Source organism: Perca fluviatilis, chromosome 8 (assembly GCF_010015445.1).
Source record: "Perca fluviatilis chromosome 8, GENO_Pfluv_1.0, whole genome shotgun sequence".
In the NCBI taxonomy this organism is placed as follows: domain Eukaryota; kingdom Metazoa; phylum Chordata; class Actinopteri; order Perciformes; family Percidae; genus Perca; species Perca fluviatilis.
In genome coordinates this window covers 7,644,212-7,669,269 of record NC_053119.1, presented here as the reverse complement: position 1 = coordinate 7,669,269, position 25,058 = coordinate 7,644,212, and the positions used below count along the sequence as shown (strand labels likewise).

General features: G+C 40.3%; 1 protein-coding gene across 1 annotated transcript in view; it reads left to right on the top strand.

Moving 5' to 3' along the window:
- LOC120563753 (suppressor of tumorigenicity 7 protein homolog) overlaps positions 1-25,058 on the top strand; it is a 50,900-nt gene that overhangs the window by 3,363 nt on the left and 22,479 nt on the right. The window contains exon 2 of the mRNA XM_039808144.1: positions 23,136-23,218. Within this exon, the coding sequence (XP_039664078.1) occupies positions 23,136-23,218 (83 nt within the window). The remainder of the gene's footprint in view (positions 1-23,135; positions 23,219-25,058) is intronic.

The window sequence follows — 25,058 nt, the reverse complement described above, 5'->3', positions numbered from 1 at the left end:
CATATTTATGCGGGGGGCGCATTTATTTCAAATACACCACACTTTCCCCGCATAAATTGGGGGACAATTTTAAGGAGCTTAAAAAAACCCCCAAATCACTCCAGTCCTGCCTGGCTGGAGCAGATGACCAATCATAGAAGGCCGGCTCGGTGTTGCGTGACACCGAGCCGAGAGTAGAAAAACTGTTGAAACCAGAGCATCGAGAACAGTTTGAAATCAGAATGTTTAAGCTCATGGGGATTTCTCTGAAATACGTAAACTTCATTATTTGAAGCTCTGGCCACGTTGACCATAAAAATTAGACCTTAAAACATTATAGAAATGACAGAAAATACGGAAAACCATAATAGTTCACCTTTTAAAGATTATTCTTGAAATGTATAAAAAATTTTGTATGAGCTGCTTATCTCCTGCAATCTTCTGACTTACCTTATCTGTTTTGTTTTCGTAGTATAAAAAGCTTTTAGCTTTTTATGATGTGCTCTTCCCTTGCGATGGTCCAAGTCAAAGGTACTCTATTACTAAAGATGGAGCATTACACACTGCGCCAATGGTATGAAACGGTACACACTTCCTCTCTCCTAAATGGGCGTGGCCTCGTTTGAAAGTGTAGTGAATCTTGTGTGGATAGTTAAGTTATATTTGTGTAATTTATGAATATGTGCTTTTTCTAACGTTAGATATTCACACAGCTAAGAGTCATATTGAGCATTACGAACAATAGTTTTGTAAGGGTGTTCACGAACGTTAGCTGACGTTAGCTTCACTGTGTTGCCAGATCTCGCGAGAGTTTGTTCCTGAGACTGAAACAGGTCTCAAAAAAAGTTAATTTTCTCCTGATTTGTCCTTGTGAAAAATTTCATTTTAGTGTCAAAATGTTCACACCATATGTGGCTTGTCCAATATTTACTTTGGTGGTGACTTTGGGGCAAAAGAATCGCTCGTAGTCTGTGTTCACGTTTACTTCTCCCATTGGAATCAGTACACTTAGGACCTGCCGCTAGTCTCCCTAAGTGGCGTGGCCGTGGCGAAGCCCATGTGACGCGTACCTCAGGGGTGTCAGATTTGTGTATTTAATAAGCCAGCTCTGGTCTCAGGTATATCCAGATGGAGAGTAACAAAAACCTGGCAAGCGCTCCTGTCCTTGGTGGGAGTTCCCAACTACTGCTCAGCCTCACTCTAGCAGAGCTTTTGATAGCCTAATATAATCATCTAAACAGTTAAAATGTAAAAATCTTTATATTTTTGCTTGTGCCATCACTACATTATTTTTAGACATTAACGTAATTACTGTGAATGGTTGAGGAAATAATGGCTGCCTCTATCTACCTCTGCTGCGTTTGACATTGCGATTCAGTGTTCAGGTTTGGTGGGAAATGTGCCGAATTGCTTTCTGGCACCAAACAGCGAGGACTCTGTTCTCCCCTTTCTCGTTCTGGCAGATGGTGGAGGAAGCGAAAAGCCAGAAAAAATCACTTCCAACGTGTTTATCCACTTCAGTACGGCGGAAGATAAAACAAATGCAAATCCTATTTGTTTACTCTTGTTATATCAAGTTATAAAAATGTATTCTACAGTACACATATGACAGTTTAATCTACACTTCAGCTACAAATAGCCTTGTATATCTACTGATTATCCTCAATCAACCGACCCCTCCTTGTGTTGTTTTTTTAACGATTTTAACAGAATTGAACCTTACTTAAAAACAATAGGACAAATGTAAAGAAATACGTGGTACTTGCCAATTGATGTAGAAGTCCAAAAACGCACCATACTGACTCCAATGTGAGCAGAAACATCATCCACGGAACAAACTAGTGGCTAAATGCTATTACCTTGTCACACACACATTTCTAGACATTTGACCTCATCAGCTGTCCCCTCTCTGCCCCCATCTCTTATTTCAACAAACCAATCCAACACAGGTGTGGGTAAATGCATTCTATCGTATCGACTCTCCTTTGGTGTGTTAGAGCAGTGTTTCTCAAATGGGGGTACGTGTACCCCTAGGGGTACTTTGGAGGACTGCAGGGGGTACGTGAGATATTTAACAAAATGTTTAGTTACAAGGCTGTTGTCCAGAACATTGTTCCTCTTTATGTAGAATTTTTTTTTTTTCTACCAAAAATGTGACATTTGTGTCACCTTCTATGGACCTAATCTTGCCTACCTTCCTATACTGGCCTTCTACTTTTAACGTTTCTCACTTTTTTTTTCTTATGTCACTGTTTTTTAAGTTTTAATACTATTTTGACCTATTCTTGCCTTACTTCCTTCCTTCTTTCTACCATCTTTTTCCAAGTTTTTGTCTTTTTTTTTTATTTTATTTTTTACAGTTTTTGTCTCTTTTTCTCATTAGCATTTAAATGTTTTTTTCAGTTACAAGGCTGTTGTTTAGTAAATCTATCGCTGACAGCGCTGTACTGTTCCTGTTTGTATACACTTTTTTTTTTTTTCTACTGAAAATGATTAGCGCTGGTCAGGAGGTACTTGGCTTAAAGAAACAATTCAAAAGGGGTACATTATTGAAAAAAGTTTGAGAACCACTGTGTTAGAGCACATTTAGCTCGCAGTTAAGAGGATTTTCTTGTACACACATTGAAAACATGCATAAAACCATCAGCATGTTTTATGTTAGAGGATGTTATGAGGAAAGAATTCATGATTCAGTAGATGCACAATAAGTTTACACTTTACCAAAATGGAGATCAGTACTTGCAGTTTTCTGGGTGGTATGAGATTTTGATTCCTGCCTGAAGTGGTATTGATTTTTTCTTTTAAAGTAATTTCAACTTTATCATAAGTACACACTTCACAGTGACAGAAAGTGAGAGAGAGAGGAAGTGAAAACCTCAGGTTGGATTCAAACCAGTGACTTGTAGTTAAGTGAAATGTGCCTGAGCCCATTAGTTCTGCAGCCTTGGGGGCTATTGATTATCTGATGTCAAATAGTCTTAGAGGAACAGAGAACTTATTATCATTGACGGGAGCTGAAGGGGCCACCAGTGACCTACGGTACCATTCCTTGTTCGTATTACTATAAGTTTAATACGTTCTTAAATGCTTAGCTGGGCAGTGAGGGGGAGTGCGTTGGGGTTTGAGAACTATCCTATGCTGGCACGGTGCTGTTGAAACAAAAATATAGCTTGTAGTTTGTTCCTGTGTTGATTTTGTTACCACAGATTGTAGTATATGCACACTTTGGATATTTCTTTTGCAGGGAGCATGCATGGTAGCAGGGCTGAACAAATCCAAATATTCAGATCCAGCCCTATTTGTAAGCAGTACACGTCAGCAAGCACTACACATGAATGAATGAATGAATGAATGAATGAATGAAAGAAGACCTCCAGTGCATTTATTAAAGGTCCCATGACATGTTGCTCTTTGGATGCTTTTATATAGGCCTCAGTGGCCCCTTAATACTGTATCTGAAGTCTCTTTCCCGAAATTCAGCCTTGGTGTAGAATTCCAGCCACTAGAGCCAGTCCCACAATGAGCTTTCCTTAGGATGTGCCATTTCTGTGTCTGTAGCTATTGAGGAGCAGAGAGGGGGGCAAGGTGGAGGGTGGGGGTGTGGCCTTGACCAACTGCCACTTTGCTCGTTTGAAAGCCATGATGTCTCTCTCTCTCTCTCATGGGTGGGCCAAATTCTCTGGGAGGGCAAAGCAGAGAAAGGGGAGGTAACCTTGCTCCTTATGACCTCATAAGGAGAAGATTCCAGATCGGCCCATCTGAGCTTTCATTTTCTCAAAGACAGAGCAGGATACCCAGGGCTCGGTTTACACCTATCACCATTTCTAGTCACTGGGGGACCATAGGCAGCCTGGGGGAACTCATATTAATGTTAAAAAATCCTCAAAGTGAAATGGGACCTTTTAATGTAATAGTTTGTTGATCTTGAGAGTGCATTGTTTTTTATAAAGATTTTTTTTTTTGGGGGGCTTTTATTGCCTTTATTTGATAGGAGTGATTAAGACAGGAAAGTGGGAGGGAGAGGGGGATGACATGAAGCAAAGGGCCACGGGTCGGAATTGAACCCATGGTTGCTGTGGTAAGGACTGAGCCTTGGTACGTGGGGTGCACGCTCTACCAGGTGAGCTACCAGGGTGCCCCTGCGTGGCCAGTTTTAGAGTGTCAGTGTCTTTTGTAGCAGCAGTTCAGCATGGTGGATGCAAAGACAATGGTTTGAACCTTAGCCCTTTGATTTTCTCGGTCGCCTTCCTACACCCTCGCCTGTTTCAGACTGTCTAACTCCTTTCTCCTGGCTCTTGGGGAAATTGTGAGTGAGGTTTGAGAAAATATCAGTTAGTGTGATGAATTTATAGAATCAGCCTGAACCACATTCATTTACTCACATATTGTCTAATCCACTGCAAGTATTTATGGGCATTTTATACCTTTTTATTAGGGATCCAACCGTAGAAAGATTACAGGAAATTAAGGAGCAAAGACTATCAAAAGCCAGGGAAATACAAGTTTACAGTGAGGTGAGCTGACGTAGCTGTATTAAAGTTGAATATAATGCGGGGATAACAGATGGGGGTCCACAATAAATGTCAGCTTTTAGTTCTGGTTCACCTTAAGCTCTGCTTTAAAATCTACTGCAAAGCTCTGCTCTAGCCCTATTATATACAAATAATCAATCAGAACTGTATATTCTTTTTTTCATATTAATTCTATATTAATCCATAATCATTGACATGCACGTTATTAATGTTGATCTCTGCTGGTTTACATGACTTTCTGTATTCCTGACATCAGAAGGATTATATCAGTTACATCATTGTGAATGTGGAATCATCTGGTGTGAGCATATTCACAGTTTGGACCCTAAATAATCTGTTATAAGTTACCTGTGTGATGCAGTGGAATTTCAAACTCGATGAGGATTTTGAAAGTCTTCTTGGGTGTCCCTGTTCCCCCAGCCTAAAATATAGTGACGCTTGTCCACATACTCTGGTGGAACCCTAAACACTACACTAACCAGTTTCTGTTTAAGATTACTGATAGATTGTGGAAGGATGAGTGCAGGGAAATGCAATTGTCAAATGGAGGTATGTTTGATTGTGGGAGGTTTGCTGTAGGCCATACCTTATATCGCTCATATGTCTCCAACGTTGTACAATTGCTATTTCATCAGTGGCCATTATGTTGTTTTTTTAAGCTGGGGTATTGTTCTGCCTGTTGCCTAACAAGATCACATCTTTCAATGGAGGGATAAAGCACTAATGGGCTTTGAACTGTCTTGCTGAGTGTGTGTTGTGTTTGTTTGTTGCCCTGTCTGTGCCCATGAGCAGAATAAGGTGCTTACTGAAAACGGCCATTTGATGAAAGCCAAACAGCACTCTGATGGCAATCAGTTGTCTCTGTTACTATGGTAACCCCTGTAAGAACAGCAAAACGGCAGAGTGATCAGGTTTCTGTGGTAACTGCTGACTTTTGCTATTTTTGTCTCTTGAGCTCCTAGTGGCTGTAACTTGACCGAGCCAAAAAAGGAGGCTTATTTTAGATAAAATATTGTCAGTAAGGACTTTTATCTTATATCCCATGAAAGAGACACTAACGTATTCTCACGGATCATGATCTCTGGCCTTAAAACTCACCCAGCAGATGCACGATCTGGAAACATCAGTCACCACCACTGCTGGGATTAGTTTCATTCTGATTGATGGCACCCATACTAAAGACTTAAAGACTCTTGGTGCTAAATGGCATGTTATTGGAAAATTTCCGCCAACGTATTGTAGAGGTGTGGAAATTAATCAAATAATCGATGCATCGAATCATGGACGTGGGCAATGCTGCATCGATAATCGGCCGGGCCATAATCGATTATTTCTGTTTACAATTTAATGTAGGCCTAACGACATTTCTGTTTGCACGTTCTGTTATGTTTTGCACATTCAGGAAGCGCCCTGTGCTCAGTGCTGTAGTTTTATGTATCCATTTTATTTAGCATTCGAGCACTGCATAATGTTTTGTTTTTGAAGCTTGAAAAGCTATGAATTAAATATCCTACATGGCTTTAATAGAAACATTTATTTGATGCATCGAGATATCAAATCGAATTGAATCGCTGACATGATAGAATATGTCATAATGTGTGTTACATAGTGACCCACGTTTGTCTCTGAAGTAAAGGCTGGAAAGAGACAGACTTTCAAAAATCGTTAATAATATAGACAGCAGGAGCACTTAAACAGATAATATCAGATATTAAGATAGCTTTCTTATTGGATACGAACTTAAGAGACTCAAAGTATCAACCTCCAGCACCTGCTTTTCGATGATGTTCACGTCGCGTAATTACGTCACTTCATAACGATCCCATGGCAACAGGGGAAAATGGTTGCTCTTGTGTGAAGTAAACGCAAAATGTTTTCAACTTTCTGCTAAGATATATGTGACGTTTTTGCAACAAAAATGCGGGGATTATGAAATTATGCAAGCCCCGCATATTTTGCGCGGAAATCGGCAATTTATGCGGCGAAAGTGCGGCATATTTGAAAAAATGCGGCCCCCGCATGAATATGCGAACTTTGGCTGGTTATGCATTGAATTATGCGATCGCATAATCGCGTTTTTCTGGAGGGACTGTATAACTCGCGACGCAGTTAGGAAACCAGAACGAGCTAACTATTGATAACCTAAGCATTTTGGCTCGGTGGATGTCGATTTTAAAGTCATGTTGAAACTATTTCCCATCCTTCTTCCGATTTCCAGCTGCAGCCTGTCACTCACCCCTGTACTAACGTTACCCGGTACGTAATAGCTCACAGTGCCTTGTAGGGCTGTAGCGATACACTAATCTCACGATACGATACACGATATTCAGCTCACGATACGATATATATCACGATATTCAGCCAACGATACGATTCGATATAATTCGATACACTTACATCATTTTCTGAAAGATTTAAAGGGGACCGAGTGATTTTGGTGACATCGTGAGTGTTCCATTTACTTGGATTTAATTAATTGAACTGAAAACATCAATTACACAATATATGTCTCTGACTGGACAGAGAGTCTACAGCAGGGATCATCAACTACATTTTTTTCAGAATTTTTCTAAGCACTCTGGCGGCCGGAATTTCAAATAAAGAAAATAAAATGAATTTATACCTAATACGCCTATTCTTGTTCGAAATTTTCACTTTCTTACTGAATTAATTTTTTTTTTTTACATGTATTAATGTGAGCAAACTCCTAAAAAACATGGAAAGTCCATAATGATAACTGTCTCTTTAACTAGAAAAAGATCTCAGACTAGGAGGCAGTTCACTGAGGAGTGATGGTTAAAGTCTGTGATTATGGAAAATTATTGTAGTATGCAGCATCCTGATTGGTGGAAAATGCTTGCAGAAAGAAAGGCTGTTGTCAGGTAAACATGTCACTGTCAAAGAGGCTGAAGCGAAAAGTTGACGTGGAGAAGCCAAAAGCCCAGCTTTAATGATGAATGGACTGATAAGCAGGCTATGCATTTACAGAAAAGAGACTAGCGTGAGTTCATCTGCCCCAGCAGCTGTTGGTAACTCTGTATCGTTCCCAGTCAGGTGCTGCGTGTTTTAACCTTTAACGCACACACATCTCGGTTTAGCTGTGTGAGTGGAGCTCGGGCATCGCTGTACAGAATCCCGGCATGTGAATAGAGATGTAAATACAGGGGGCTGGGTTTTTGCTCTAAATGCTTGAAATGATAAATAACAGAACACATTTTTTTTCCTCTTTACATTTTGTGAATTCATGATTATTCTGCGGGCCAGACTAAAAGCTTTGGCGGCGGGCCAGTTGACGTTGGCTGCTCTACAGCGACCCTAGCGGCTGGCTCACCAAATCGCTCTTCCTGCGACGCGAACGGGGGTAAACACGGGGGATTTGAATGGGACTTATGTATCGATACTCGCGGCTTAAAAATCGATACTTTATTGGGGAAAAATATCGATATCGCAGAATCGATAAAATTGCTCAGCCTTAGTGCCTTGTGTTTCTCACTCCCGTCACTTATTGTTCATCAGACATGAGAAGAGGGAGATTAGCTGACGTTAGCCAACCTATTTATAAAAAAAAAATCACATTTGAATAGTAATTTCAGCATCCGAATAGTATTGATTTTTTTACTATTCAAATTACATTTGACTTTCGGAATTTGTTCCAACAGCCCAGTGCAGTAGGATTAAGTAAACCACATGGTGTTTAGACAAGATCTCAACTATTCAACAGAAAAGTCTGGAAACATTTTACATCATCTAAAGTCATTTTACTGGCATTCAAAATCTCCATATATGGATCTAAGGCTGGTTGTGAAACTATTCAGCAAACAGGACCAGCTCCCAGGCCATTTACCGCTGCCATCCATAACTTCAGCAGTCCACAGCCGGTGCCAACAGTAACAGAGCTCAGACGCTTGAGTTTTAATGATCAGAGGCTTGGCCAAAACCAGGGGAGGTGAGGTCATTCTGTTGCTCTTGAATTTAAGCTCTGCACGCTCACCCCACTTGCTATGTATATTGCTATATACAGTGCCTTGCGAAAGTATTCGGCCCCCTTGAACGTTTCGACCTTTTGCCACATTTCAGGCCTCAAACATAAAGATATAAAACTGTAATTTTTTGTGAAGAATCAACAACAAGTGGGTCCCAATTATGAAGTGGAACGAAATTCATTGGCTATTTCAAACTTTTTAACACAATAAAAAACTGAAAAAGTAGGCGCAAAATTATTCAGCCCCTTTACTTTCAGTGCAGCAAACTCTCTCCAGAAGTTCAGTGAGGATCTCTGAATGATCCAATGTTGACCTAAATGACTAATGATGATAAATAGAATCCAGCTGTGTGTAATCAAGTCTCCGTATAAATGCACCTGCTCTGTGATAGTCTCAGAGGTCCGTTTTAAAGCGCAGAGAGCATCATGAAGAACAAGGAACACACCAGGCAGGTCCGAGATACTGGTGTGGAGAAGTTTAAAGCCGGATTTGGATACAAAAGATTTCCCAAGCTTTAAACATCCCAAGGAGCACTGTGCAAGCGATAATATTGAAATGGAAGGAGTATCAGACCACTACAAATCTACGGAACCCGGCCGTCCCTCTAAACTTTCAGCTCATACAATGAGAAGACTGATCAGAGATGCAGCCAAGAGGCCCATGATCACTCTGGATGAACTGCAGAGATCTACAGCTGAGGTGGGAGACTCTGTCCATAGGACAACAATCAGTCGTATACTGCACAAGTCTGGCCTTTATGGAAGAGTGGCAAGAAGAAAGCCATTTCTTAAAGATATCCATAAAAAGTGTCGTTTTAAAGTTTGCCAAAAGCCACCTGGGAGACACACCAAACATGTGGAAGGAGGTGCTGTGGTCAGATGAAACCAAAATCGAACTTTTGGCAACAATGCAAAACGTTATGTTTGGCGTAAAAGCAACACAGCTCATCACCCTGAACGCACCATCCCCACTGTCAAACATGGTGGTGGCAGCATCATGGTTTGGGCTGCTGCTTTTCTTCAGCAGGGACAGGGAAGATGGTTAAAATTGATGGGAAGATGGATGGAGCCAAATACAGGACCATTCTGGAAGAAAACCTGATGGAGTCTGCAAAAGACCTGAGACTGGGACGGAGATTTGTCTTCCAACAAGACAATGATCCAAAACATAAAGCAAAATCTACAATGGAATGGTTCACAAATAAACATATCCAGGTGTTAGAATGGCCAAGTCAAAGTCCAGACCTGAATCCATCGAGAATCTGTGGAAAGAACTGAAAACTGCTGTTCACAAACGCTCTCCATCCAACCTCACTGAGCTCGAGCTGTTTTTGCCAAGGAGGAATGGGCAAAAATGTCAGTCTCCGATGTGCAAAACTGATAGAGACATACCCCAAGCGACTTACAGCTGTAATCGCAGCAAAAGGTGGCGCTACAAGTATTAACTTAAGGGGGCTGAATAATTTTGCACGCCCAATATTTCAGTTTTTTATTTGTTTAAAAGGTTTGAAATATCCAATGAATTTCGTTCCACTTCATGATTGTGTCCCACTTGTTGTTGATTCTTCACAAAAAATTACAGTTTTATATCTTTATGTTTGAGGCCTGAAATGTGGCAAAAGGTCGAAAAGTTCAAGGGGGCCGAATACTTTCGCAAGGCACTGTATCTTTGAGCATACTTAAATATATTTTTCCTCTTTTTGGCACTCCACATATTAAGCATTGGACAACCGATTTTGGGATTTCTGTTGGGTTAAGTCCCAACAGGGCCACAAATAACAAACTCTGCTCTCGCTTGTGTTCTGTGTGCCACTTTGGCTCAAATTAAATGTCATTACGTGCGTCGTCTTTAACATTCTGGATCCTTTTAGTTAAACATATTTTTTTCTTTTGTTTTCTGTGTAATTGTTTGGTATTGGCATGTTCAAATTTAATCATTTATAACATAGAAAATGTTGAAATTGTGAATATTGCGACATGGTTTTTGGCACCATCAGAACATTGGTATTGGCATTTATAAACACAAGAGTGCTTGAGAGAGAGCTTATTGAGTTGAGGTTCATGCCTGGTAGCTATAAAATCCCTGCTTGTCTGGATGATAATATTCCCTACTAACATAGTAAGTAATAGGCCTGACAGTAGCATTGATAAAAGATTAGAGAACTCGATGCGACCAGTTACATAAACCAACAGAGTCCAGTGGAGAGTTGTCGATTAGTCAGAGAAGTTGGACCCTCCGCGATGGATGGACGAGGTGAGGAATGAAAACATCACTGTTCTTGGCATACTCCCTTAGCCATTATCATGATTTGTGCTTGGCTACTGATGAGTGAGAGGGAGTTTTTGAGTAGCTTGCAGAATGAGTTTGAATATATATATATATATATATATATATATATATATATATATATATATATAACACTCAGGGCTGCATGGTATGGACAGAATATTATTTGGCTGATACACTCCTGTCTGCTTGGAGAGCATTTAACGGTGGATTTAAGGGGCCGACCACTATGCTGGAGTTGCTACAAAAGGACAACTTGTGATTTGGAAACCTCTTCCTCCCCCGATGAAACAAAGAAAATGTCTAATTTCTCAGTTGCGTGATTGTATTCAAATTATAGGTCTTCTAGAGAAGGAGGAATATATTTTGGAGGCCATAATTTGACAAGTCTTTACTGTTCTTTTCAATCTGTCATCATGTTGGTGTTTGTGCTCTCTAAGCGCCGCCGTTCAGCCGTTGTTGTAGCAGCTGAACGACTGCCGGTTTGATTTCCAGTGCAGTTCTAAGTGGAAACACCTGGATTTAACACTCTTCGCTGGCACATGTTGGCATAATCTCACATTTGACAGCCCAGTAATGACCAGCCTCACTATTAGGGCTGCTAGATATGAGGAAAATATGCGATAACGGTGTTGAATATCATGATAACGATATTACTTGCGATAAAAAACGAAAGCTGTTAGTGTTCTCTAGTCCTGCATTTTAGCTGCTTTCAGTATTCTGCTAAAATACAAATTGCTTGTTGAATTTAAAACAAATGAAAGGAAATCATTTTCAACATTCTTTTATTGAACAAATTGAACATTGAATTGAATATAACCGGCACACTAAAAAAAGAATGACAATTACATTTTAAAATGCAGTTTTCTGCCGATATTTTCTTTCAACTCACAAAAAAGAATATCCAAGTGTCTTTTGCAATGTGTCGCAGCCTTTCGCAATATGTTTATTGCGCCAGTTTATATCGTGATGACGATAGAAAAAAAACCATATTGTGCAGCCCTACTTACTATTTAGTTTTCTTGAGCTTCTTCGTGCATCTTTAAGGAAGCACAGTGATAATTGAATCAGTTCAGTGGCAACCCATAAAGGAAATCACTGCATTTGTCATCATCATGTTCAAACGCCAACATAGAACTGCAGCTAACCTTGTCAGCCATTTAATTTCCCCAGGCTCTCTTCCATCCTTCTTCTCTAGTAACTCAGCAAGCTAAAGAAAGAAAGAGAAAGAAAGAAAGAAAGAAAGAAAGAAAAGGCCTTGTGACCAGAAGGTCACTGGATCTAATCATTGGATCGAGAGGGAAGCCCTGTGTCCGGTGAAAGAAAATGATAATATTTCACCCTCCCCTAACAACTGCTGCTGAGGGGCTCTAGAGCAAGGCACTTAACCCCCATTTATTCCATTAAAGCTCATCAGTGGCCATCTGGAAGTCTGGAGTGATAACGGGCTGATGCTACGAGAAAATACAAGTGTCCAAATATCTGTTGCTTAACAAAACAGAATGGAATTGAAGGTTTTCTAGATGAATACCAACTATTTCCATTACAATAATCTCAGGACTGAAGGACTGAGCCTCGACTATCTGTAAATCTGCACTGAGGACGCTCCTTCATCCATTCTGCTGTAGGGTCATTTAGGGGTTGTCATGGTTACCTCTCCCCTTCATTAAAATCCATGTTATTGATTGGCTGGATTCAACTCCTATCTACAGACCCCCCCCCCCTCCCCCCCTCCTGTATTTACTCTGCTGAGTTACTAAAGGGAAAACCGGACAAAGCTGGTTTACAATTGCGTTGGCTTGCTGTCACTCACAGAGAGCAGCCAATCAAAAAACAAACACACACACACACACACACACACACACACAATAAATGTGCCCAATGAAAGACGACTAGCTGCTGCTTAGAATGCTGAATGTATGTGGACAGCCAGTGGAGAAACACAATCTTCATTTCTGGTTGCTTTCTCTGTTTGTTTTTTTGCCAAAGATATGTTTTACTTAAAAGGAGAACAGGCCTACAGTATGTGTGTGTGGCTCTAGCGGATGTTTCAGTGGAATGGAGGGTAAGTAATGGGATTTTGCTTCATTTGGTTTGTTGATGACACACTTTGTGTAGTCAGGAACTGTACGGTAGCTGTGTTTCTGATATTTTCCTTTGCAAATGGCCTTTGTATTGAGTACAGCAGGTGGCCCTGTACATCTTGTATTGATATTCATGAAGTGGACGGTTTGCTCAGCGCGTGGCCGAAGGCCTGCTGGCTGTGTGTGTTTGTGTGCTTGCCTCTTTATGTCTTGGTTGTGTGTGTGTGTGTGTGTGTGTGTGTGTGTGTGTGTGTGTGTGTGTGTGTGTGTGTGTGTGTGTGTGTGTGTGTGTGTGTGTGTGTGTGTGTGTGTGTGTGTGTGTGTGTGTGTGTGAGAAGAATACACTAGCTGAAGCAGATATCTGTGTTTACATAGTGGCTTGTTGAGCCGAGCTAGATTAAGCCTGGGGTAGGGAGAGGGAACGTCATTCAATCTTTGTATTTATTTTCTGTTTAAATCTCTTCATTTACTTTTATTCTCTATGGTTTGGGAAAATAATTACAAATCAAAGGTTATTTGACAGATTGTGTCAGCCTTTGCAGCCTCCCGCACATCATTTATGTTGTTGTTTGAAAGAAATCCAGCCAGGGAACTGCATCAGCCAGCAAGCAAAGCAAAGAAAACCAATACATCTTTTTCAGTTGCTTTATTGACATAAAAGAACAAATTATAATAATGCCAAAGAATCTCAGGGCTCCACATGGCAATTTGTTTGTTGCATTTAATTTAGAATGCACAACAGACATTTAAAAATCAGAAAAAATAAATGAAGAGAACACATCTTGGAGAACAGTTCTGCTATTTTCTAGGTGCAAAATTAAATCTGCACAAATCAATAGTATAAACAAAAAGACTTGCCTCTCAATTTGTAGCTAGCAAAGACAAAGTTACTGCACTTTCTGGCAGCATCACAGGTCACATTGAGGACAAGATAAACATTTTGGAAATTTTTTACAAATTCAGGATAATATTGTGAGTCAAATGCAAAGTAATATTAAAAATCAGTGACAACTTAACACAAGCTATTTTCTTCTGCCAGTCCGTTTTATATGTCTGTCTTTAAGTGTTTGTCTGCCAAGTTTTCATTTAGATAATGTTCTCTTGGATCTTGAATGCTCAGATACTTAGCAAAAGAGTCCAAAATCAAATTAAAGTTTTGAAGTAAGATATAATGCTGTCAGTCTCTCCCAAGTGCGCATCTTGTAATTTAGGCAAGCCTAAATACACGATCTCTTGTTTCTGCACATTAGGGGAAAAGTACCAGTTGGGCTCTACATCCATTGTTTGGATCGGATTGTTTGGAAGTCTTTCTACTGACACCAAAAATAGATTTCCAGAATTTTTTAATGAGAGATTTTGAGTTTGAGTCTGATATCTCTCTCTTTCCTTGGACGATACACTCTCTCTTTTTATTTCTCTCTGTATTTCTTTCTCATGATCAAGATAAGTTTGAGGAGCCTAAAATTGAGCAGCGCTGGTATTACAGCTAAGGGCGGCTGGGGCTCAGAAGGTAGAGCGTGTCTTCTTTTAATCACAAGGTTGGCGGTTTGGTCACCACCACCATTGGTGTGTGAATGGGCTAATGATAGGGAAATTGTAGTCTCACTTTGCCAGACCTATCTCCACAACGCCGCGGAGGAAGGTCTTGCAACAAGAGCATATGCTCCTGCATAGGAGAAGAAGAAAAAAACTCTGGGTTGTTTGCATTTCTTTCTTTATTTTTCTTTTATTTATTAGTTTATTTGTCAGGGACCATGCACAGTGCAAGTCCTGTACCAGAGTTAGCTATACAGCTAATTTACATCTGTGGTCCCTGGGCAAGGGAGATAAAAGGACAACATAGACAATACAGACAATACTATCAAAACAGATAGAAACTTAACAACATATAACAAGCATTACATAACATATAAACCAGTATACAAAAATATATATAAATACATAAATATACATACATTTCCATAGTTATAAAAAGTCTTTAAGGATATTTTAAAACTGCTGAGACTTGCACAATCTCTAATGTGAAGTGGAATTAAGTTCCACTTTTCTACTGCTGTAAATGAAAAAGCTGATTGACCAAATGCAGTCTTCCTAAATCGAGTGTAACGGTCACCTCTTCTTTAAAGCAATCCCAATCGTCTTGGGTGGCGCTAAGCTCCGGACGCAGTGAGCGTGGCTCTGCAAAATAGTCTCAGGAGCTTATTTTGGTTGAACATTTGCACCCCGCAAAAGAAAAATCCACATACAATATTAAATGAAGTTAACTGTTCACACAATACAGTAACAGGTATACTATATTTTATATATATATATATATATATATATATATATATATATATATATATATATATATATATATATATATATATACTGCACCCAAAACGTCCCAGTTAGAGAGTGAATGCCGTAAACATATTCTTTGTAAATCTTTACAGTCATTCCCCGAACGAACAAAGCAGGCCTTCCTTGTCGCACGATCCAAATTTTCTTCAAAACTAGCCAGCGTGTAACGTTGCTCAGAGGTTCCGGTTAATGGAGTTTAAAGTAAACACAAAGAAAGAGGAAAGTGGGGGACATCCGGAAAATGAACCCTCGGCGATCCAGATTAGGAAAATTGTAAAGCGCTTCGTCTGAGGTAGAAAATTGTATGTACAATGTAAGTGCAGTCCATTTTCCATTTACAATGGTGGCGTTTGTTGTTGGTGGTGGGTGAAGAATTCCATCTAGGTTTGTGAGTAGCACTGGACAGGGATCGATGTGTCAACGTTGTTCATACAGCTGGTGGTTAAAGCCTGCCTGGTTTACATTGTTTACACACAAACCTTTACTGTAGATACATGCATCATACTAACCCTCACACAAACACAACCACACACATGTACAGTTCACCCAACAACGCAGAATCTAAATCTAGCTACTGCTGCTGTGACAGATGCTGGCTACACTCCGCCTTGCTCAAAGGTCAGTGGAGGTAGTTAGACCCCGACAGACTCTGCTAGCAGCCCCATCAGTCAGGGCCAGCCATGCTCCCTAATCGGCCCTGCCAACAAACATTTCAGGGATAAGCAGCCGAAGTCGGAGTGACTTACAACTCGGGTTCGGATTCAGGTGGCCTGCAGGAGCTGTTACTCACGCATTGCTTCTTTTAATCCAACGCTCATTTGTCCATCTTAACGTCTGATAAACTGTTAAGAAACAATATGCAATCTCAAAACACGAAAACAGAAACTGTCAAGTACTCGAATCTCACAAGTGAGTAAATATGTAATTTGCAGCGTTACTCAGTTTTACAACACAGCAGCGCCGTTTGGTGACACTTGCTAATGACAAACGTGAGCTCCATATGTGAGCTATAAAACTCTGCAACCACTGCATCGCTGTTTTCAAAGCAGGAAGTCAAAAGGAATTCAGTAACTTGTTTGAACAGATGTAGTACAGCTGTTGATGAGCATGGTGAGATGAGCTAGCTTTGGCTTTATGCTTCGTCAGTCATCGTCTTTCACTGTTTTGTCTCTAACGATCACTATTAAACGTTTAAGAGCGTTTGAGGGTGTTCACATCCAAAATGGATGGCCCCCAAAAACAAGAAGTGAAACTTCAGTACAGCCCCGTGCGAGCTACACCATCAACATGTCTGCTGGCGTCTGTGGGTTGGCGACTTCATGCAGCCAGTGGCCGCAAAGGATTTGCAAATATAAAAAAAAGTTTGTGTTAACTTGTCCAATATATACGTAGTAGCCCATAAAATTAGGCATCTTCGTATAAAAATGGTCACAGTTCCATCTGATGTGGATATCCTAATTCTAACGGCGTTTTTCCATTACATGGTACCTGCTCGACTCGCCTCGACTCTACTCGCCTCTTTTGGTTTTCCGTTATGAAAAAAAAAGTCCCCGGTACCTGCTAACAGGAACTTTTTTTTTTAGTATCACCTCCGTCGAGGTTCCCAGCAAGCTGAGGCGATACCAAAAGGGGACTGCTGATTGGTCGGAGAGAATCATCACTGATCACTGCGTCATCATTGCTAGCGACAGATGGGTATGACCTGTACAAACCCGCCCATTTTTAAATAGTTTAGCCAGCTGTGTTTTTTTTTTGCCGCGTCCAGCTTCTTTTGTTTTCTGGCACAGCCTGCCACGTGCCGAGAATCAAAAACAACACACCTTCGACGTTCTGTGTGTGTGTGTCGTGTTAGGTCACGGCAGTTTCCTGCGGCGCCGCTGTGACGACCAACCACGCTCACCTCACGCGTGAAGAGGTACTAATATGCAATGATAAATGGAGGACGGGGCAACACGGTCGAGTCGAGCCGAACTGGTACTAGCAGTGGGTAGGCGCCATTAGTGATTTAACTTGTTAGAGTTTAGGGCTGTAACTAAGGGTTATTTTCATTATCGATTAATCTGTTGATTCATTTCCGATTAATCAGTTGTTTGGTCTATAAAATGACAGAATATTGTGAAAAATGTCGATCGGAGTTTTCCAAAGCCCAAGATGACGTCCTTAAATGTCTTGTTTTGTCCACAACCCAAAGCTATTCAGTTTACTGTTATAGAAGGTAAAGGAACTAGAAAATATTGACATTTAAAAAGTAGGAAATAAGAGAAGTTTTACTTTTTTTTTTTTCATAAAAAAATAACTCAAACCAATGAATTAATTATGAATAGTTGCAGATTAATTAATAGTTGACAACTAATCGATTAATCGGTTAATTGTTGCAGCTAGTTGTTCAGCAGTTAATATTCTCTGTTAACTACTTTTGTTCCAACAACATTTTGGACTGTTTTGGAGATAAATGTTACTTTAAGTGATCTGTCAGTTTGACCTACCAAAGGCTGTTTGTAGGGCAGAATATGCGTCAGCCTTTTCAGACATATGGTGGTAGTAACATTAAAGCACAAATGTTTTTCATGAATACATAATGAAATAGACGTTTTCGTTTGTTCTCTTTTGCAGTTGAAGGACATAGACCTGTGTGTGTGTGTTTGTGTGACTGTGCAGTGATGAGAGTGATTGTAGGTTTTGAATGTGTGCGTGTTCACGTGTCTCAGTGTGTTTTTATCATTCCGGTCAGGCCAGCAGTCTGCCGACTTCAGTAAAGGTCACATCTCCTGTTGTCTCCGCCGACATTTAGTCCTCAGTCTGTCTGTTAGAATTTGTCCCTTCTAATCCTCACGTTATCCAACCAATGTTGGTGTTCTCTGGCTGCTTCCTTATAGGGCTGTGCAATTTACCGGAATTTTAATCGCGATTACGATTTCGGCTCCTAATGATCACAAAAACAGAATAAACCATTATTTTGCACATTATGTTTTGCAACTCTTTTCTTTAGAGATGCACCGATAGACCGGCCGGTGACCGGAATTGGCCGGTTTTCACGTGGTCGGCCATGACCGGCGACCGGCAGGTCAGTCTGACATATGCTGATTTCATGCCGGTCAACGCTACAATTAACTGACGACGTAAGTTCTACGAGTCTCTTTTTCCTTTCTCTCAACTTTTCCGCCGCGTGTCCGCGCTATTCTCGCACATGTAGGGAATCGTGAATTAACCTGCAACATGTCAGCTGTTTGGAAATCCTTCAGCGTGTGTGCAGAAGAGAACAAGTTTGCAACATGCAACACCTGCAAGGAAAAAGTAGGGCGTGGAGGGACGACACCAGAAACCAAAATCAAATTTTTTTTTGTTGGATATTGGATGTGAAAAGAAGGAAATGGTTCTTCTATAACATTGCACTTTAGATGTGTGTGCGTTTCCCACACCAGGAGTAATTTATATAGTTCTATTTTATAGTGATCGATTATCTATTCAAAAAATGTTCTATGTTCTGTGCAAAATGTTCTATTAAAGAAAAGATAGAAAATAAATATTTGTGTGTGCTGTAAAGTGCTTAAAATTTTTTTAATCGGAATCGGCTAAAATCGGTATCGGCCGGCCTAACTCAAAGAAAATCGAAAATTGGAATCGGCCTAGAAAGTTGTAATCCGTGCATCTCTACTTTTCTTTCATCCTGAATGAAAAGTATGAAGGGAAATTTCACAGTTTTAGGTGTTTTCACTGTTGATTTGTTTAACTTTGCCACTGTTTTTTAAGTTCAATAATTGCAACATCTTTCCAAAAGTCAATGAGGAATCGTGTTAAATAACCATGATTTTAGTATTGACCATACATAATCGTGATTATGATTTTGTTCCATAATCGAGCAGCCCTACTTACCATTATAAACTCATAGTGGTATCGGCCAAGAAGGTAGAGAAGTGAACTTATACATAGCCATAAACAAGGTCACCAGTTTGAATATTTGCCAAGCAATCAACATTTGTGAATGACAACTAGTCTCCTCCCAATAAACAAATGGGGTTGGACTTATGCAAGGCCAGTGCTGAAACAATTGGTTAATTAATCAGTTAGTCATATTAAGTGACAGCTAATTAATTGGTTGCAAATTTACAAAAATATTGTGTTAATTCCGAAAAAGACGATATTCCGACTAAGCTGTTTACATGGCTAATGAAAGTGAGTATTGCACTAATATTCCCGTTTACATGTAGCCGTGCAAAAACAGCATTTTTTTACCGGAATATCCCACATGTCTTATTCGGAAAATGCTATATTCGGAAAAAAGGCCTTATTCAGAACATCCAACCAGAATATGCTGTTTACATGACTGAGAATATTGTCATATTTGGAATAATAGTGGAATATCTGTGTGCAAGTAAACGTACGGAGTGATGATTGCTTCATTCACTGAACTCAAAGAGGAGATGTCTCAGTGACCTATGTAGTACATGGCACAAGTACAGCAGAATCAATTCTATCTTTCTACGTCTATCTGTGTAGTGTAAAGTGCAAGACATGTTTTGGGCAAGACAACCATCACAACACAATGAACATCACTTTGTCCTAGTGTCCATTTACCTTTTCCAGCACATCCTGTAAAAACCTTCTGCTGACATGATAGTCTCTCTGATCCACATTTCCATGAGACCTGAGCATCGTATTTGGCATCTGACTTCTCATTCCATTCCTAAAGTTAATTGTGTAAAATGGAGGCTTGATTACATTTTACTTTAATTTAGTTTGAGACTCAGTTGATCTCCAAATGAAAAATCCTTGTTAGAACTTTACCCGAGGATTATGTAATTAAATTACACTAGACGGATGAATGATTTCTGTCTGTGGGGCTTGATTCCAGGACATCCAGTTAAGACAGGAGCTTCTTTTCTAATCAAGCAAATCTACTAACGGGAATGAAATAGGGCCACAACTACAACTAACACGTTTTAATTCATCAGCTGATATTTGTATTATTTAATTGTTTATGTCTGTAAAATGTCTCCAGATGGGGAAAAATGCCCATCACGTTTGCAGAGCCCAAGTTAATATTTTCAAACGGATGTTTTTGTGTTTTGCACGTACTGTAGGTCCAAATCCCCAAGGTATTCAATTTAAAATAATATAAAGGCATGAAATCTTTGATTAATTGTCTAATCCTTCCATCACTAACTATTTGATGCAGATTTTAAAGCTTTGATTGTTTTGGAAATTAAATCTGTGACTTTTGGATTATGGGCCATGTTGCTATATTGTTTCATGTGAATTGACTGTATGTTAATTGTGGCTACATTTTTTATTTATTTTTTGCCTTTATGAAGTTGAGAGAGTCCTTTGCCAGCCAGACAGCAGTATCCTCTTATCAGTGCAAGCTGACAGCAGCTGTTAGCCCTGTTTGGCCACAGGCCATTCTGAAAGACCCTTTTCTGCTAGGACGAGAGCGTCCACTTCACAGCAATGAATAGCTGTCCAGCTGCACTTTAAGTTTATGCGTGTGTGTGTGTGTGTGTGTGTGTGTGTGTGTGTGTGTGTGTGTGTGTGTGTGTGTGTGTGTGTGTGTGTTTCTGTGTGGCCAAGAGGCTGGGGTTCATCTGAGTGGGGTCTTTGTCCCACCCTCCCTAACCTCAGTTGTGACTCCCCAGGAATTAACATGACAACCCATCACCGCCAAATGCAATGGTCTATCAGTCTAGCTTCATTTACTACAGCTAGGAGAATCCATTAGTCCACACTCAATATTTTCTAAATTCCTTACCCTTGTCTGTGGCACTCAGCCCCAAGCCCATTGGTTCCTACTGGAATATTGGAAAACGGAACACAAATACCATTTTATTTATACCACCGTTTTATTTGCTAAAAATTAATTCAAAAGGATCAAAATTTTCTGCCAAATGTAGGCGGGGAAGGCCACCTTTAGCCACCAGCTGAAAAGATGGTGCATTTTGGCAGACCACCAAAAATCAGTTGAATGTCCCTCTTTATTATTGATATACATTATACACTCTCTTTTTGGCTGCCATTCCTGTCAGTTATGTGCTAGAGACTTGCTACACACACAATGTACAGGTCAACCATTCAAGCAATTAGACATTTTAATCATTATCTAAATAAGCTTATTTAGGAGTCAAAACATGAATAAATCTTTTGGCCAGGTGGACTGTAAATTTACTAAGAGCTGCCAATCTCTCTCAACAGTTAATTTCTTATATGTGTCCACCCTTAGTCACTTAAGCCGGCCTTTTTTCCTTTGAACTCAGATTTCTGTGATTTATCAGTTTATCAAAGGATGCACTTCCCTTACCGGCATCCAGCTTAACATGACGCAGGGTTCGACATTGGCCCGAAGTAAAACAGTATGTTGGGCAAATTTATTGGCCGGACCGGAGCTGCTGTCCGCTCTCCTAGTTGCCGGGAGCTAGCTAGTTATATTAGCGTACGTGGCGGTGCCTCCGCCTCGGCCGGACAGCAGCTAGGGTCGGTTGCAGCTGCAGCAACTGCTGTTTGCTGCTGTCTGCTCTTCTCACGGTAAAGAAGTCTCCTAGAGGCTGGGAGTGAAGCGGATGGACCGCGGGGCGCGCTAATATTCACCAGCTAACGTTATCTGCAAAGTGCTTCCCCAGTGCTGCGTTCCTACGCTGTCGGAAATTTTACAACGATTTCAAAATGAACGCATAAAATAGCCCAGTAAACATGGCTGGGAAATATTCAGGTTACTACAATATGAACACAAGGGATGTTTGTAAAATTAAAAAACAGATGTCAGAGGAGGACTCGGTGGAATTCATCCTAAAAGCATAATAATGTCACAAGTATTACAGCTAAAAAACAACCTTAGTCACACTCCTTCCTTCCAACACTCAGGGCAGGAAACTAACTTGCAACTCTAAATGCAGTCCACAGAAACGCAGGGCAGTATCCAAATAATCTGCTACACAAACTAGAAAAACAATCGGCCAAAATGTATCATTACTATGGTGGAGGCTGGTGTTTCAGGAGGAGCATGGATCAGTCTATACGGCCAGACTTGATTGATATGGATCATTGACTCTGAAGTTGTAATTTTCCAGTTCACAGGATCTGATATAACTGGCACTAGAGAATAAATTGTATAGAAACCTGACTAAAATGTCAACAGATTGAAGGGCGATGAGAGCTGGTTTGGCATTTGGAATGTAATGTTTTGTTACGTTAAACCTATAATATTTCACTGCATTTTTAAAAGTACATTCTGACGATCTATCACATTTCAAAGTCAACGAGGAGACTTGTACTGATTAGAGTAGTAGTAGCAGTCAATCTGTAGCTTCTTGCTCGCTGCAGTAACCAGAGGTCTATGCTGAGCTGATGATAATAGCTAGGCTCAGAAATTACTACCAGCTACACAAGAAGTCAAATGCTGGTACATTGACTACTATTTCTACTCTATCGGCCTCTTTGCAGCCATTTAGACACCATCTAGATAGCATTTATTCCACACCATATGCTGTATTTCCAGGGCAAAATTTTGTAAATTGCTTGTGAATAGATGTATTTCAGTGGCCAGTCAAGCTCAATTTCCTCTCTGTTTTTTCCCCCACTGTGTATCTTCACTCTGCATGTAGTAGGGCTTACCCTGGTCCCCTGGTGCTTTGTAATTTCACGTCTGAGCAGCAAGGCTCTGTGGGAAATGCCAAACCCTGCGTGTGGATGCCGTCTTTTAGCACGAAACGTTTCATGTGTTGTAATCACAAATGTCCTTGAATCTCTGAGTCTGTCTGATGTTTTTCTTGCAGTCTTCTTCTTCTGTGTAGACATAACCTAGTTTTATATGGACATGCAGCATTTGATTCTACTAATATATCTTCTGACATATCCTTTTGGTAGACATGAGAGTTTCTAGTATATAATAGTAAGCTCAAACCCATCTGTCTTTTCTTCTTTTTGTGTCTCCTCTACAGTAAGCATGTTTCTCAACACCCTGACACCCAAGTTTTACGTGGCTCTGACGGGCACTTCCTCCCTCATATCAGGACTCATATTGGTAAGAAACACTTATGTTCTTGTCTTTATCTAATAACACTGACGCTGATACTAGTTTTGAAATGTATTATGATGTTAATAATCAGTTTGGTATCTGTACTGATTAACAAGTAAAAATGGCAAAATGAACATGGTCTGTGAGTGTGAACAGGTGCATGCGTTCTGGAATAAACAACATCAATAATATCTGATGTGATAGGATGTTGACTTCCTACTGACCCGATTGTTTAGTTACTTAAAGGTCCCATGACATGGTGCTCTTTGGATGCTTTTATATAGATCTTAGTGGTCCCCTAATACTGTATCTGAAGTCTCTTTTATACAGACCTTAGTGGTCCCCTAATACTGTATCTGAAGTCTCTTTTATATAGACCTTAGTGGTCCCCTAATACTGTATCTGAAGTCTCTTTTATATAGGCCTTAGTGGTCCCCTAATACTGTATCTGAAGTCTCTTTTATATAGGCCTTAGTGGTCCCCTAATACTGTATCTGAAGTCTCTTTTATATAGGCCTTAGTGGTCCCCTAATACTGTATCTGAAGTCTCTTTTATATAGGCCTTAGTGGTCCCCTAATACTGTATCTGAAGTCTCTTTTATATAGACCTTAGTGGTCCCCTAATACTGTATCTGAAGTCTCTTTTATATAGACCTTAGTGGTCCCCTAATACTGTATCTGAAGTCTCTTTTATATAGACCTTAGTGGTCCCCTAATACTGTATCTGAAGTCTCTTTCCCATAATTCAGCCTTGGTGCAGAATTCCAGCCACTAGAGCCAGTCCCACAATGAGCTTTCCTTAGGATGTGTCATTTCTGTGTCTGTAGCTATTGAGGAGGAGAGAGGGGGTGGGAGGTGTGTGTGTGTGGGGGGGTGTGGCCTTGACCAACTGCCACTTTGCTCGTTTGAAAGCCATGATGTCTCTCTTTCTAATGGGCGGGCCAAATTCTCTGGGCGGGCAAAGCAGAGAAAGGGGAGGTAACCTTGCTCCTTATGACCTCATAAGGAGAAGATTCCTGATTGGCCCATCTGAGCTTTCATTTTCTCAAAGGCAGAGCAGGATACCCAGGGCTCGGTTTACACCTATCACCATTTCTAGCCACTGGGGGACCATAGGCAGGCTGGGGGAACACATATTAATGTTAAAAAACCTCATAAAGTGAAATTTTCATGCCATGGGACCCTTTAATGATGATTCTAAATTACACCTGCTTGGGAGACAGAAGAAAGTTTGGTTAGCCAGCTCAACCGCAACCAAGAAAATAATAGCTCAACGCTGGGTCCCCCAGTCCTAATGACCTCAGCATCACATGAATTAGAGGAGAGGGACTAGGCAAGGTGTGATTTCTGTCTTTATTTTTGCTTATTTGTTTGTTTTTGTTTTCTTTGAGACCGAAGAGGGTGGGTGGTTGGACGATGGTTTTTGTTCTTGTTCAATTGTGTTTGTCTGTTCTGTATGTTCAAAAATATAAAAAGAATAAAAAATGTATCTTAAAAAAAAATGGCTGTTTTCTCACAAAGCACAGATATGATATGTTGAAAATAAGTGTTCTTCGATGGCACTTTACAATACTGAAATACTGTGGGCGTGACTCTTGGCTATTAACTTCAGTGCTTAAGCGTCGTTATACTCATTGCACATTGTTCTGGTGCATCAGCTAAATGTAAACCTTAAGGTGGATGACTGTGCACTCTTACCTGACATTCTCATTCATAATGTTAAAAAGAGAAAATTAATTTTCAGCGGTGGCTCCCTAGGTGACTATCTGAGCCTGGATGTAATTTGTTAGGACTATAATCACAGGTTCAGAGGCCACGAGGAGCTGAAGAGAGAGGAAATCTATAC